Source organism: Cydia fagiglandana, chromosome 8 (genome assembly GCF_963556715.1).
Source record: "Cydia fagiglandana chromosome 8, ilCydFagi1.1, whole genome shotgun sequence".
Lineage (NCBI taxonomy): Eukaryota > Metazoa > Arthropoda > Insecta > Lepidoptera > Tortricidae > Cydia > Cydia fagiglandana.
In genome coordinates, this window is record NC_085939.1 from 3052045 (window position 1) to 3069546 (window position 17502).

General features: G+C 40.9%; 1 protein-coding gene across 1 annotated transcript in view; it reads right to left on the bottom strand.

The window, feature by feature from the left end:
• The window catches only part of LOC134666454 (ras-related and estrogen-regulated growth inhibitor), a 40531-nt gene that overhangs the window by 11074 nt on the left and 11955 nt on the right, over positions 1-17502 (bottom strand). The window contains exons 3-5 of the mRNA XM_063523616.1: positions 17202-17338; positions 8507-8665; positions 1715-1867 (exon numbers count right to left, since the gene is read on the bottom strand). Coding sequence (XP_063379686.1) covers positions 1715-1867; positions 8507-8665; positions 17202-17338 — 449 coding nt within the window. The remainder of the gene's footprint in view (positions 1-1714; positions 1868-8506; positions 8666-17201; positions 17339-17502) is intronic.

A 17502-nucleotide genomic window follows, 5' to 3' on the forward strand; every position in this document is an offset into this window, starting at 1 on the left:
TTAAACCGTTAACCCAATGTCAAATTGTACTGGTAACCATGGCAACACCAGGTTTAACCGATTAACTCCGGGTTAGTGGTTTGGTGCAAGTGGCGCTAAGTTGTATTCTACAGCATTTTTAACCGACTTCCAAATCTCAAAGAAGGAGGTTATCAATTCGGTTGTATGTTTTTTTTTTATGTTTGTTACTCCATAACTCCGTCATTACTGGACCGATTTTGAAAATTCTTTTTTTGATTGAATGTATATGCATACAGATTGATCCCGTTTTTGTCAAAACCCAGTTCTGATGATGGGATCCATGAGGAATCGAGGGAACTTCTCAAATCTTAAAGGCATACACATAGTGATTTTTGGTTTTTTATCAACGAATCAAGCATATACATCCAAAAAAGTGACATTTGATGAAGTGGAACTGCTGATGATGATCAGAACGGAACTCTTCAACGACGCATAGTTCACGGTTGGCGATTTGTCCTCTTCGTTATGTTTGTTAAGCAAGTTAAGTTTTTAAGCCACATTTTTGTCAAGCTCGAGTTCTGATGATGGGATCCATGAGGAATCAAGGGAACTCCTCAAATCTTAAAGGCATGCGTATAGAGATTTTTATATTTACATCAGAAAACCAAGCATTTTCATTGCATTTGATGAAGTGGAACTGCTGATGATGATCAGAACAGAACTCTTCAACGACGCATAGTTCACGTTTGGCGATTTTTCCTCTTCGTTATGTTCGTTAAGCAAGTTAAGTTTTTAAGCCACACTTTTGTTAAGCTCGAGTTCTGATGATGGGATCCATAAGGAATCGAGGGAACTCCTCAAATCTTAAAGGCATACGTATAGAATTTTCTGTATTTTCATCATAAAATCAAGCATTTACATTAAAAACTGTCGCATTTGATGAAGTGCTCGGACTCGGACCTGGACTCGGACTCGGGCTCGGACCCGGACTCGGATCCGGACTCGGACTCGGACTCGGACTCGGACTCGGACTCGGACCCGGACTCGGACCCGGACCTTGGCCCGGAAAACCACTATGATACCTTAACTAAATAAACCACTATGATTACCTACCATAAAATGTAGGTATAAAGTATGATGATGCCAATCTTACTAACCCCTCCCGCTTAAACCCCCGTACACCGCACCGCATGCGCCATTAAGTGGGTTAGGTTAGGTTTGAACTGCGATCCTCACAGAACCGAACAAGGGCAGGTTAGGTTGAAACTGCGAGCCTTACAGAAACGGAATGCTACTTGAAAAGTGGGTTTGATTAGGTTCGAACTGCGATCCTCACAGAACCGAACTGCTATCTGAGAAGTGGGTTAGCTTAGGCTAGAACTACGACCCTTATGGCTCCTCTACACGATGGGCCAACGCCGGCCACTCCAAGGGACGCATTTATGCGTTAGAGGGAGCAAGTAATATTGCTATCTCTTTCTACCGCATGGCTGCGTCCCTTGGAGTGGCCGGCGTTGGCCCATTCTGTAGAGGAGCCATTACAGAAGCGAAATGCTAGTAGAAAAATGGGTGGTTTTACCTCCTTTTCTACATAGTGTACTATCTACTATAATCTTTCACCGGCCCCCAAAGAAGTCGGTTTTATTTTCTTAAATATTATATACTAATGTATACTAAATTTGTACGGGAGTGCTTATGCGTGGTGACCTCGATTGTCTTAGTTGAGGTGGTCTTTGCTACTCGCAGCACTCGCCTGGTCAATGCTCTCGCGGACGGAGATCTCGTGGAAGCACACGCAGCCAATCTCCTTGCAGCGCCGCTGGCCCTCCTCGGTGGTCACCATGCGGTCGCCGGGCTGGTCCACCTTGTTGCCAACCAGCACCACTGGCGTCTCCAGGACGCTACCCTGCAACGATACAATTTATTACATGTGTGCTTGTTGACCGAGCGAGCACAAAGCGTGTTCAGCTTTGGCAACACTATATAGGACTAACACTATAGGTGACAGTCCGTTTCTAACGACAGCTGCATTACTGTTCATTTTACTATGGAAATTGACAATAGAGTGACATTCCATTTCCAACTGCAGCTGCAATACTGTTTATTTTACTATGGAAATTGACAATGACAGCGACGCGTTTCCATAGTAAAATGAACAGTATTGCAGCTGCAGTTGGAAATGGAATGTCACTTTAACAGCGACGCGTTCAGTACTAGTAGTGCAGCTGCGGTTAGAAATGGAATGTTACCATATTTTCGTATGTCCGGCGGTTCTCCCCTAGGAACAGTTCACATTTCTCAATCGATTCTCGTGAAATTTTGTAAGCAATTTATGGAAATTATCGTTGAAACACTTTTTTTTTATTTTCGAAATGGCGAAGCCATGTGGGCGAAGCCAAGCTCATAAAACCACTAGTAATGTGTGCTTATAATTATTTTTTATACGAAGTATAGATATGGCGGCCATACTCTGCCTAGTGAATTTTTAGAAACTTAACAAGTTTTAAGGTACTATGGGACCAATGCCGAATTCACGATAAAAATATTTACACTGGATAAAAGAAAACAATTTACTTCACTATTCATCAGGCATGTTTTTGTTACGTAGGTAATTGGATATATTTGTGTTGTGCACCAAATTGTGTCTATAGATACAAATACCATTATAAAGAAACGACAATTCAGGGAATATGATGTTCCACGTGTTTATTCGTGAAATTTTACTTTTGTCCTCGAAGCAAATTATATAAGTCAAGGAAAGAAGGAAAAGGAAATCAAAGATGAAAAGGTGGAAGTCGATCTTTCGCGATAAGACCGCGTGTTGTCTGCCTCTATCTTTAATCAATTGTTTTTGTTTAAGCTGTATCTTTCACTGAGGTGTGCCAATAAAGAGTATTCTTATATCTATAATGATTCAGGAGAATTGCTGGACCGCCCGGTGCGCGAGACAGTTAAATTAACAAGCCGTCTAATATAGGTAATCACAGACCAATATATTGAAATAGATTACTAGATAAAGCAGCGGGCCCCCTTAATCTATGACAGTGACAAACAAGCGTGAATTTACTATTATAGTTTGAGAGATGTAGAGTCAGACCACCCTGTTTCATGCTAAGTGCTACTTACTCGTGCCACCGCCATGCATTCGAAGTTAAGCTCTTAATTTGCAAGTAAAACTACTCGCTGTATATTTGTGTAAATATACATTCCACCAAAAACATAAATGTAAAAAACCGGGCAAGTGCGAGTCGGACTCGCGCACGAAGGGTTCCGTACCATAATGCAAAAAAAAAAACAAAAAAATGCAAAAAAAAAACGGTCACCCATCCAAGTACTGACCACGCCCGACGTTGCTTAACTTTGGTCAAAAATCACGTTTGCTGTATGGGAGCCCCACTTAAATCTTTATTTTATTCTGTTTTTAGTATTTGTTGTTATAGCGGCAACAGAAATACATCATCTGTGAAAATTTCAACTGTCTAGCTATCACGGTTCGTGAGATACAGCCTGGTGACAGACAGACGGACGGACGGACGGACGGACAGCGAAGTCTTAGTAATAGGGTCCCGTTTTACCCTTTGGGTACGGAACCCTAAAAAGGCGAGCCAAGTTCAATACAAAAATTATGCTTGGCTGTGGGCTTCGCGGCAAAAAGAATGGAGATTTAAATGAGTGTCAAGTTCTATGCAAAATCCAAATATGTATTTATAGGAACAAAATAACATTATAAACAAGTATTAAACTCTATTTCTTTGCTTTATTTGATACCTATAGCAATTGCTGTTATTAAAAAAAATGTGAGATCTTAAAGTAGGTTAGATTTGACTTGGCCAGTTTTCATTTCATCAGTCATTTTATAAAGTTATTCAACATATATCGTCGCCTAGCAGCCATAGTACAAGCTTTGCTTAGTTTGGGGCTAGGTTGATCTGTGTAAGATGTCCCCTAATATTTATTTATTTATTTATTTATTTATTTATTTATATATATATACAGGGTGGAAAGGCACGACGATCCTTTCCGCAAAAGGGGGATTGTTTAGCCTAAGCTCTATATTTTCTCCATAGAAACTATGTTAATATGGGCAACCGTTTCTAAATTATGGCCTTTTAAACATCCATGCAAAAAACTACTTTGTTCTAACCCTAACAGGTGACAGGGTCAATGAACTTACTTGTAAACAATCAGTATATGACAGGAAATTATGCTTATTTGTTGCCATCTAACCATTCTTAGGTCTGCTTACAACACGGTAAGAATCGTTGCAGGATTTTCGCTTTCTTAGTGGTTCCACTTGTTCAATACTTGAATGAAGTAGTTATGTTATTCCTTAATATTAATAAATTAATAATACTAACCACAACATTGTTTACAACGACTGTTCAAATTGTGACATTGACAACCACTCAAAAGTACGCAATTATCTTATAAATATCTCTGGTTTCCTTGACTGATAAAAAAGGTTTTAGTTTTTTAACACGTTTCACAAAATTATTTTCGAATAATTGGAAACTATCTAAAATAATAAAAATTACAAGTAGATTGTGTTTGACGCACCAAATGAACTTGCAAAAATGAAATACTAAGAATAAATCAAGAATAAATACATCTTAAATACCTAACTAAGAAACCTTCTTGCGTGGTAGGAAATACCTAGACAAGACGTCTTATATTTGAAATTAAATTGTCATTGAACTTTACTTATCTAATGTCATATTCTTCAAATAAAAATGCAGTTGTTAGATGCTGGTGGTTATTTAAATTTGTGGGGTTGTGTAAAAGATATGGTGTACCAAACGGAATGTGAAACTGCGGATGAAATGAGACATCAAAGGCTTATTGCTGCTTTTGACAATCTGCGGAGGAAAAATGACGAAGAGCATAGTACACTATCGCATGGGCAATGTGCGCGGGCTCGGGTGCGGGCTGCGGCGTACACGGCGGTTATAAGACACGGAGGTACATTTGAACACCGAATGTGAAGATAAGATAGTGTAAAATATTGGCAAAAAGTAATTATCTAAGAAAGTAATAAAATTGTTTGTAATATTTTTGCATTATTTTTGCATTCATTTGATTTATTTGTCATTTATGCCTCATTCATACATCATTGCGATTATGTCAACGATCGGAAAAAAGCGTAAAGTCCCGAGCTTTCCCGACGGAGATCCTTAATCTAGCCGTCATGTGCACATGTTATAGGGTTATCACCACAGTTAAAAAGTAGAAAATTTTGTATTTTTATTTTTTACTCAATTAACGATTCTTACCATTACCAATCTGCTCTGTATCACTTAAACGACCTAATACTTCCGGGAAGGATCGTCGTGCCTTTCCACCCTGTATATATTTTGTAATTCTGATAAAAACTGGCCAAGCCAAATCTAACCTACTTTAAGATCTCACATTTTTAGGGTTCCGTACCTCAAAAGGAAAAAACGGAACCCTTATAGGATCACTTGTCTGTCTGTCTGTCACAGCCTATTTTCTCCGAAACTAATAGACCAATTAAGTTGAAATTTGGTACACATATGTAAGATTGTGACCCAAAGACGGACATGTAACGTAAACAAATGAATTTTAAACATAGGAGCCTCTTTTGGGGGGGTAAATGAGAAAATTAAAAAATAAAGTTTTTAATACTATATCGTGTTACATATCAAATGAAAGCTCATTATAAGAATCTCAAATATATTTTTTTTATAATTTTAAAATAAACAGTTTAGAAGTAATCCAAGAAAATAGGCAAAAAATCCCCCCCCCCTTTATCTCCGAAACTACTGGGTCTAAAATTTTGAAAGAAATACTTAATATAGGTCTTTACCCATAAATGACAAGAAAACCTATTAGAAATATACAATCAAGCGTGAGTCGGACTAATTACTTAGTTTTTGATCCGACCCCTACGGGTTTTTTAAAGGCAATTCACTCGCGTTTCACATATAAAAAATACATTGTTAAAAATTGAGTAATGTACGGAACCCTTGGAACGCGAGTCCGACTCGCACTTGGCCGTTTTTTTTAAATAACATGGGCGAGGGAGGCCTTTGCCCAGCAGTGGGACACTTAGCCAGGCTAACAAAAAAAAAAACATCAATTGTTATAGGTATCAAATAAAGCAAAGAAATAGAGTTTAATACTTGTTTATAATGTTATTTTGTTCCTGGATTTTGCATAGAACTTGGCACTCATTTAGATCTCCATTCTTTTTGCGGCGAAGCCCACAGCCAGGCATAATTTTTGTATTGAACTTGGCTCTCCTTTTTTACATTTATGTTTTGGTGGGATATCAATACTTTTTGTAAAGAAAACTAGGCAGGTATTGAGATTTAATGTTTTTTCTTGTGTTTCCGCTGCATGGTTTTTACGTCTGTTCTTTGTATAATTATGTGGTGCCGCGCGCCGCCGACGACACACCGTTGGCCGGTTGTTTAGCGCGTATTACAAGTTTTTTGTATGGGGACACCACTTATTTTTTGACTTAACTTTATTTTTATATTTCTTTTACATAGCAAATATAATAATACATATATTGGGATAGTTTCAAATATCTGCTTGTAACGGTTCCAACGCTACAATTAAAAAATTTTTTTTTGTATAGGGACCCCCCCCTACTTTTTAACTTTTTTTTTATATTCAGATTTTTTCCTACGCTTACACACAATTACCGAGCTGGATTCCAAATTTCATCCTTCTAGGTCATCTGGAAGTAGGTTAGGATTAGGTACTATATGTCAGTCACAATAAAAAAAAAATTGTATGGGGACCCCCCTATTTTTTTAACTTTTTTTTATTTTTTAGATTTTTTCCTATGCTTACACACAATAACCGAGCTGGATTCCAAATTTCATCCTTCTAGGTCATCTGGAAGTAGGTTAGGTTTAGGTACTTATATGTCAGTAACAATAAAAAATGTTTTTTTTTTGTATGGGGACCCCCCCCATTTTTTAACTTTTTTTTATTTTTAGATTTTTTCCTACGCTTGCACACAATAACCGAGCTGGATTCCAAATTTCATCTTTCTAGCTCATCTGGAAGTAGGTTAGGTTTAGGTACTATAAGTCAGTCAGTCAATGCCAAAATTTACGACTTTTTGACCTTCATATCTTTATAACCGTTTGAGCTAGCTTCATGAAATTTGGGCTTCTAGATGTCCTTATGGATATAATTAAACACACACACACGTAGTTTTATGTGTTTACGTTAAAGATGTTTTGAGTTATAAAAGGGTCAAAAGTGGCATCAAGTGGTGCGTGTAATATTACACTCGGCGCTGGCTAGCCAGTTCCTTTGCTTGAACTTGGCTTGACACGCTGCCGCGTGTCTAGATATTACAATTTCTAGCAATGAAAACTAATACCTATATATACCTATTACTGGAGTCAGTTATGTAACGCTGCCATACATGACCCAAAAATTTTTTTATTAAGCTATGAGCTTCATCACATCTGATATTTGAGTAATTCTAAGCATTTCTAGCCTGAAGTGGGGGGGAGGGTGGGGTACAAAGACGGCCGCCACCCGTCATCTTTAAAAAAAATCTACTCTGATCCTGGTGGGTACTAGGGCAAGTTTGGTATCATTTTCGTATAAACCAAAGACGTAGAATGCATTGCTGATATTTGTTTTTTTCAATTTCATAGTAATTTTACAAGAAAAACGTAAAAAGGTGAAAAATTTGGTTGGAGATTTTTGCTACGCGGAGCCGAAACTACAAAAGATAGAAAGTTGAAATTTGCACACTAGATTACATTTATAAAGTATACCAGAGATAAGAAGCGATTTTGTGAAATTCAACCCCTAAGGGGGTTAAAAAGGGGATGAAAGTTTGTATGGGGTTCAAGTTTTATTTTAAGCTAGGAATTTGAAACTTCGTAAAACGATATATTATTAAAATACAAGAAAACTAATTTCAGCGTTTTTGAAAATTCATCCCCTAAGGTGGTGAAAAAGGAGTTGGAAGTTTGTATGGATATCAAAAAAAATTTCGAACGCGAGACTTGAATCTTTGTATTTGGGGATATTATTAAAAGACAGGAAAAGTAATTTCAGCGTTTTGTAAAATTCATCCCCTAACAGGGTTAAAAAGGGGTTGAAAGTTTGAATCCATTACAAATCCGAGTAGACACACATTTCTTATTGGCTCCCAGGCTTGAAATGCTTAGAATTACTCAAGGAACATATGTGATGAAGCTCATAGCTTAATAAAAAATTTTTGGGTCAACTTTATAACTGCTTCCGCTATATACCCGAAATTGATATGTATGCGTAACGTATAGGTATGCTATTTTAATGTCTATGCCAAGGTATCATGTTATTTAGGCGTGTTATATTAAAATGAGTGCGTAATGACTCCTCTACACGATGGACCAGCGCCGGCCACTCCAAGGGATGCAGTCATGTGGTAGAATGAGAGAACAATATCACTTGGTCTCTCTAACGCATAAATGCGTCCCTTCGCTGGCCTATCGTGTAGAGGACAGAGGAGCCATAACTTCGATAGTATAACGGCGGCTATGTTCTCAGGGCTCTTGGTGAAACGAACCTTCATAGATGAAGCTATCCTGCGCCGCCTTTTGTTATAGTTGATTAGGAATTTGAGCCGATGGCACTCGTCGAAGGAGCACTTGTCCGTCACGGAGTACATGAGGATGAACGCCTCGGCCCACCTGATGTTGCTCTCCAAATTTGTATACTCGCTCTCCTGGACAAATAAACCATAATTAGTTACTTATTCATTACACTCAAACAAAAAACAATACAATTAAATTAAGACTGACAAAACAAAGAAAAGTAATTTGAATTATAAATCTCAAATTAGGCTCGGTGCAGTTTATATCTGTTTAAAAATGTGACGTTGCCGTAATTAAGGGGGTTTAAAAATTGCTCACTACGAAAAGCATCAGCTTCTTCAAAACGTTAACACAAATACAATTTAAACAGGGCTGTGTTTTTAATTTATTAATTTGATGATTGAATATGTTTAGGTATAAGTTTTAATTTCTATTAGGTTTAGTTGTATTCATGGTTTATGTAATTGTATGATTTGAATAAAACGATGAATTGTAAATTAATGATTTAAAAAAAAAACATGTCAAATGTTGGTGTCGAAAATGTACTGTGTAGCGCCAGCTAGCTCGGGGTTCGGATGAGGAGGCTATTTAAAAGTGAAAACGACACCGATACTGAATAAAAAGTGTATTCTGTTAAGTAATTACACTCGTAATGTTCTTATTGGAATCTTATTAGAATTAAGCACTTTATACTGTTGAGATTTACAAATATTATCATTAGACATATATTAATCGTATCGCGTCGGTTGCCGGACTGCGCGGGAGCGGCGAGAACGTATCTGTATACGGTCGGTCACGCGCAGTGCGTCATGAATCGGAGCTGTGATTGGCTCATGCGGTGCAGCATGTAAGTCGTCCAATCCGCGAGTTTCGTTCGGCCGGGCCGACGTTTGAGGTTGGTGCGTTATACACTCCCCCTCCAAGTTCCCAGAACGACCCGTTGGGGACTTGGTAACACTATCATCTCGCGCTAAGTTACGAGGGCGACCACGTAGTCGCCGTGGTTGGACAGGCACCGAAGGAATACCTTGACCTGGTGTGAATGGTGTCAAATCAGAACTATGGTATTTACCCAGGTCGGTATTGGTTTGTACGTCAGCTATAACATAAGAAGTTGGACTAATTATTTTACTAATGCGATAGGGACCATCCCGTTTGGGCATGAATTTCTTTGTTAAACCTTTAGAAGCGTTACTAAGCAAATGAGTGTCTACCAGAACTAGGTCATTAACGCAAAACAAAGGTGACTGCCGTCGGTGCTGGTCAGCGTCGCTTTTCTTCTGGTCCTGCTGGCGTACAGCTTTCTCCTTTATAACATCCCAGTTTTCGAGGAACTTCTTCAAGTAAGGAGTTATTTGCGGCAGAAAGTTTTCTTTTGACAGAATAGCCTTTAAATCACGTTGGGCATCAAAAGGAGTCCTCATCTCTCGAGCGAACATCATGTGAGCTGGACTGCATCCAGTGGTGGCACAAAGAGCACTATTCATCGAGAACCTGATCTCTGGCAGGAACTTGGGCCACGCACGATGATTGTTCTTCACTAAAATAGAGAGTTGAATCTTGAGGTCTCTATTCTTGCGTTCTGCTGGGTTGGCCTCAGGATGATAGAGTGGTATTAAATTCTGCTTGATTCCCAGCAAGAACATGGTCTGCTGCATCACAGCTGAGACAAACTGAACTCCGTTGTCAGAAATGATTCTTCTTGGGAATCCATACCGTAGGAAGTACTGCTCGATAAGGGCTGGAGCGCAGACTTCTGCTGTGGCGTCCTTGAGGGCTATCAGCTCCACCCAGCGTGTAGCCGTGTCCTCGATGAGCAGCACCCATTTCTCTCCATTGTCTCCTTCAGGTAGAGGGCCAAAGAGGTCTATAGCAAGCACCTCTCCTCTTTGATTAAGCACTGGGGTCTGTAGTAGTCCCATAGGCTTCTGGTTACTTATCTTGTAACGTTGGCATTCTTCACATAGTTTTAAATATTCCGTGATGTACTTGCGCATTCCTGTAAAGTAATACTTTTGACAGATGCGTGCGAGAGTCCTTTCCACGCCCTGATGACCAGCTGTTGGGGCGTCGTGGTACTCTTTTAGGACGGCCTCCTTCATAGAGTTAGGTACTACCAGCTGAGCTTCCTCCGACTCAGAGTTGGGATTGTAATAGTAGAGAATCCCTTGGGCCATGACATATCCTCTCTCTAGCCATCTGGTCGAGTTAATAGGATCAGAGTCTTCCAGGTCTTGAATAATCTTGGCGACTTCTGGATCTTCGAGCTGTGCAGTACGTAGTTCCGTCGGGTTAACTTGTGGAATATCAATAATAATAGAGCAGACTCCACATTCTTCTTTGGAGTTTTCATCGCAGACAGGTCGACTCAATGTGTCTGCTATGACATTGGCCTTTCCAGGTGTGTATTCATATTTGATGTCAAAACCTTGCAGTTTAAGTGCCCACCGGATAAGGCGACCACTTGGTGACTTGTGAGTCAACAGCCATTTCAACGGCTGATGATCCGTCTTCACTAAAACTGTATGACCATCAATATAGGGCCGGTACTTCTCAACCGCCCAGATTACAGCTAAACACTCCCTCTCAGTTGTGCTGTAACGGCGTTCTGCTGGAGTGAGCAGCCTGCTGGCATACTCAATGGGACGCTCATCATGTCCTTCGCCTTGCATAAGACAAGCTCCAAGAGCATAGTTACTCGAGTCAGTCCGTAGAATAAATTGTTTGCTGTAATCCGCTTGCACCAGGATCGGAGCAGAAGTTAATCTGGTCTTGAGCTCCGTAAAAGCCTGTTGTTGCTCGTCTTGCCATTTCCATGGTTCATTTTTCTTTGTAAGCTTGGTAAGCGGCTGAGCTACCGCTGAGAAATTTGGAACAAATTTTCTGAACCAAGCGCAGGTTTGGAGAAATGTCCGGAGATGCTTGAGATTAGTTGGCTCCTTCATGGCTAATATTGCTTCAACTTTCCCATTATCTGGCTTAATACCATCTGGGGTGATGAGGTGTCCAAGGTACTTGACCTCTTTGCAAGCAAAAACACATTTCTCTCGGTTTGCTCTTAAGCCAAACTGACGTAGTCGGTCGAACACAAGTTGCAGGTCTTGCAGGTGTTTCTCGAAACTGTCAGATATAACCAGGAGATCGTCCAGGTAAGCTAGAACTGTAGTATTTTGCAAGCTGGCACCGGATTTGAACTTATCCATCAACCGCTGGAAGGTTGCAGGTGCATTCTTTAAACCGAATGGCATTCGTACGAAACGGTAGGTACCGAATGGTGTGATCACTGAAGTCTTATCCCGATCAGCTGGATTCACACTGACTTGCCAGTATCCAGATCTCAGATCTATGGTACTTATGTAGCAATGTCTTCCGGTCGACTGCAGCAGCTCATCAATTAAGGGTAAGGGATAGTTATCTGTCTTTGTGACGCTATTCAGCTTTCTATAATCAGCACAGAATCTGACAGTATTATTCTTCTTAGGGACAAGAACTGCCGGTGAGGTCCATGCAGATTCACATTCCTCTATTATCCCTTCCCGTAGCATCTTCTCAATCTCCGCTTTCATTATTTCTTTCTTTGCAGGTGTGAGCCGGTATGGAGGTACAGATATAGGTGCATGGTCTCCTGTGTCTATATGATGTTCAACAATTGGAGTGGGCGCTCCCCCTAGACTGAAGACTGCACTATTCCTCTCTAACACTTCGGCTAATTTCATCTTTTCACCTTCGCTGAGCATTGATCCTTCTTCAGCATGAAGTATATTGCTTGCAGCAATTGACAATTGCGTTGGCATGTCAGATTCATACTGTATGGGATATTTCTCACCATCTGGAAAACACCAAGTATGGTTATCAAAGTCCAGGTCGAGCCTAGATGCTTTTAGAAAATCGATTCCCAGTAAAGTTTCATTTTCTTCAGCTTCAGGTAAGATCAGGAACTCTTGAGGTATCACTCTATCCTTCACTTTGACATCTAAGGTAATTTTGAGCACATTTCTAAGTTGAGTTACACCATCGGCTAATGTCACTCTCATTTGCTTCTCGCAGAACTGTTGCTGTCTCTCAAGTAACAGTGAGTAGAGCTTTCGACTTGCCAAGCTTCTCTTTGCGCCTGTATCCACTAAGGCAATACCTTGCATGTCCAGGATTCCAATCCCTAAAATTGGCCGCTGATGCCTTTTTGTGTATTCCTCATATGTGTCAAATAAATCCAACACGGGGTCCTCAGAGTCATTCTGGTCCATTAGGGCTCCAGGTGTAGGCTCCTTGGAGTCCTCATCCTTCTGGTTTGTCCCTGAAAAGTCCACAGCTGAAAATAAAATTCCCTCACAAGGCGTGGTTGAGTTACTGGAATTATCTATACTGTGACCCGAAGATGACTTACTGTATTTAGTTATATTGTGACCATTCTTATTACTGTTATCAGCTGATCCTAAAACAGCTGTAGTCAACCTAGATTTGGCGTCATTGACCTGATCTGGCAGCACAGGGATGTTACTAATATTATTTGACACGGTGCAAAATGACATTTCCTTACTAAGGGGACAATTTACTTGCTTATCACTGTTATCAATAGTGGACTTTGCAAAAAGTGTGCACGATTGTTGAACGACTACAGGGTCATCCTGGGAGCTGTCGGCGGCGCGGGGCAACACCGGCTTTGCTACTAAACCGTCACCAAAGAAATTTGCAGGAAGTGCATGTCGAAAATCAGTGGGAGACAAAAAGATCTCGTCAAGCTTATCATTTTGAACCTTAGGTATAGAGATAAGAGTACTACTCACCGGGGAGAGCTTCTTAGTCTGCTTACCAGTGTCCTTTAACCCTGGATTGGACGAATCCATGCTGCAGTTGACAGTACAGAAAGTAGCATTACATTTTTCGCAATTTGCGCGTATAACACCTACTTGACCACAACCATAACAACGTAAGACATTAACATCTGATGTGTTATTATTTTTATCGTTAGACGTACCACTAGAGTCTTTATTTAGTTTTCTACATTCTTCTTTTACGTGGCCGTAACGTTTACAATACCCGCACTTCTTACTATACGACTTAGATTTCGCGGCGGACGCGGACGCTGTATTGTTATCACTGTTATCATCTATACGACGCGGCGGAGGCGCGCGAGGCTCGCGGGACGGCGGCGCGGCGCTCGCGCTCGCGGTAGCGCGCGGCGGCTTTGACACGGCGACGGGACGACTCGGCGAGGCGTAGCTCACGTTCTTGGAAGCGGCGGCGGCCTTTGTATCGTTCGTACTCTCGTTCAACGATTCTTCGACGGCGCGCGCCTTTTGTAATAATATCTTAAACGTTGTGCACTCTTCCCTCTTAACACGTTTGCGTATACGTTTGTTTAACAGTCCGTACACCATATCCAATTGTACCTTCTCGGCCAACTCGCTACGCGGCAATTTTGCCAACAACGCTCTACACTTTGCGACGAAAACATGTGTATTTTCTTCGCCTTGTGGTGGAGCTCGATTGTCGCCGTAGGTATGGCGCAAACTATCAATGACTTCGGCCCATGAAGTTATCTCCGGTTTTATGCCCTGCCACCAATCTGCGGCTGAATGCGTTAGTAGCATTGATAACCCACGAATGGCGTTATCGTCCGAGATGTTGGCACAATCTTTGTAGGCCTCAATGGCGTCAATAAAACCTTCGATGGACTCTTCCGCATTTCCAGCGAATCGAGCTTTGCAGCGAGAGAAATTTCCTCCTTCTACAGGAAACGGTGTCGATGTAGTAGACGACGACGGGTGCCTAGAGGTTGTGATGACGCTAGTGTCCGACCGAAACATGTTTTTTTGCCGAAACCGAAACCGAAACCGAATGTTCGGCTTTGGCTCTAGTTTCGGCCGAAACCGAAACCGAAACTTTTGTAGACTTGATAAAATCGTTGAAAAATGTCATAAAACCGCTTTTATACACATATTATGGGGCTGTCAACACCGAATGTCCTTGAAATTGATGTTACTTAAGCAGTTTTTTTAAGAAAATTACTAAGACCAAGATAATTCTGCAACGATTTTGATAACACACGCAGTGCAAGTGTTATTTTAAACGTCAAAACTTCTATGAAATTATGACGTACCAATAACATTTGCACTGGTTGCACTGCGTATCAAAATCATTGCAGAATTTTCTTGGTCTAACTCTATTCAGTCACTAGTCAAGCTAACATGTAGATACAGGGTCAACCAAAACACCAACCAAAAACGCGAGCGCAGCGAGCGCGAAATATTTTGTTAACAATATCGCAAGGCCAGGTACCGATCTTCACCTGGGCCTAAAAGTCCGAAGTGCCCCAGTGAGGCGAACTTTCATGCGAAGTCAAAGCCGTGCTTCAGGCTTCAGGATAAGTAGTTGAGCACAGACTCCAACTAATGTCCATTGTATTAAAAAGCGAGACCGCAGTTTCGTCGACGTTCGACGTTCGACGAAGCAAAAGTTTTTCGGAACTTATTTACCTACAAATATCATTTGATATTTACTATTTGCTTTTCGGTGAAGGAAAAACATCGTGAGGAAGCCGGACTAGTCCCGATAAGGCCTAGTTAACACTCTGGGTTTGAAGGTCAGTCTGATGGCAGTCGCTTTCGTAAAAACTAGTGCCTACATCAATTTTTGGGATTAGTTGTCTATTGGACCCCAGGCTCCCATTCCCATTGCCAGGGCACGGCAAAAATTCCGGGATTACGCGAGGAAGATGATGAGTTTTCTTTCATATTCTCTTGCCCAGGGCCCAGTAACATGCGACAGTGCTATCTCATTCACTCCGATACAATTAGACAGTGTGCGCGTTATAAGTATTGACAGCCTCTTAAAACTGCGTCGGCTGTCCAGTGGCGCCCTCATTAGTGGAATTGTGTTTTATAATAAACCAATTAATTTCTGTACCTATACATGAATCAGTATATGTAGATATTAATATTGTTGTCCTACTTATTCCCCAACTTTTGGTCTTTGTCCGAAGTACCATTTCGTAAGTTTCGGCCCGGCCGAAAGGTTCGGCCGTTTTTTGGCCGAAACCGAAACTACAGCCGAAACATGATTTTTTGGCCGAAACTGGCCGAAACCGAAACCGAACCTTCGGTCGGACACTAGATGACGCTTTCCAGCAGTTCCCTGAAGGCGTTGGTTTGCGACCGTTGCAACGAATCCACAAGCGTCGCGACGTCATCTCTCGTGAAAGAACCTTCTCGAGCGGGCTCGAGGTCATCTCGCGTCGGCGTCGACACACGTCGATTTCTCCTTGATTTAGGCGGCATTTTATTACACTATATTGTTTATTTTAATGAATCACGGCACAAAAGTCCACTTTTTCACTATAGCCTCACACTTGGGCAGCCATTTTGTAGCGCCAGCTAGCTCGGGGTTCGGATGAGGAGGCTATTTAAAAGTGAAAACGACACCGATACTGAATAAAAAGTGTATTCTGTTAAGTAATTACACTCGTAATGTTCTTATTGGAATCTTATTAGAATTAAGCACTTTATACTGTTGAGATTTACAAATATTATCATTAGACATATATTAATCGTATCGCGTCGGTTGCCGGACTGCGCGGGAGCGGCGAGAACGTATCTGTATACGGTCGGTCACGCGCAGTGCGTCATGAATCGGAGCTGTGATTGGCTCATGCGGTGCAGCATGTAAGTCGTCCAATCCGCGAGTTTCGTTCGGCCGGGCCGACGTTTGAGGTTGGTGCGTTATAACTGTAGGAAAGCTGGATAAAACAATCAAACAAGTTAGTACTCTTTAACACTAATCTTTATTACCTAAACTCGCCTTACTAAACAGTAGTTCGTCTTCACACGCACTATCACACACTGCAATGAATCTTCTATCAGTACCATGTGCAGTCAGCATCAGCAGAAGTTGCTAAGCGAGCGAGGTGTTAAAAATTACATTGACACGCGCTTATTCTCTTAATAATAAACTCGTATCAAGATCATTTTGAACACCTCGCCCGCTTAGCAACGTCTGCTGCTGACTGTATAAACTTGACACCATTCAGATTTACAGGATCAATGATGTAGATTCATTCAAGAGGTTTTAAATTAAAAGCTATTTTAAACCAAAAGTATATTTGTATATTAAATCCGATTTTAGGCCTCTTGGATTCCGACATCGAATTTCGACACGATCGGGCCAAAAATAAATATTGATAACGGATTAATAATAAGGGCCTTTCCAATTATCAAATTTAAGCAAAGAAAATGAATTTAGATTCTAAAATCAACATAGGTATGTAGCAATCGAAAACAGCAGAAAACACACCTCCTTGTCCTTGTAGTCCTTGAGTCCTTGAAGTCGAAAAGAATCGAGTATTTTTAATAATACTTAAAAGACTGCAACCATTTCATCACTATTTGAGCCCCGGCACAGAATAAATTATAGTACTAGGTACAGAAGACTCACTCTCTAACAAAACGCGTCTGTCACGATCAGCACAGATATAGCCGCTAGGTGGCGACAGCGCCACGCGCGGCTTATGGCAATCCCCAAAATTGGGGTCGAACGAATGGACTTTTAGCTACCTGTAGCAAAGCGACGAAATCGTGGAGTGAGCCACGCCTGTGGCCCCGGTGTGCATGGCCAGTTTGTGTGTGTGTGTGTGGCCGTAATTTTATTAAAGAGAATAGGTACATAACTCACATGAGGATCCCCCGCAGAGTCCAATATTTCAAAATATACCATCTCGTTGTCAATTACAGATTGAAACGCGTAAATCTTCTCCAAATTGGGATCATATTCCCCGATGAAGCGGCGGGTGATGAATCGCACCACTAACGCTGTAAGAAAACAAAATTTCCCGTTAGAAAAGCTTTCAACGTAGCAAAGGGTGACGAGTTCCTGGGAAATAATTTTTGAGAATTCGGTAGCAAAGAGGTGAATTTTTTATACTATATATGTTATAATGCAACTACCACGACAAGCTTCAATGGTTTAAAATAGT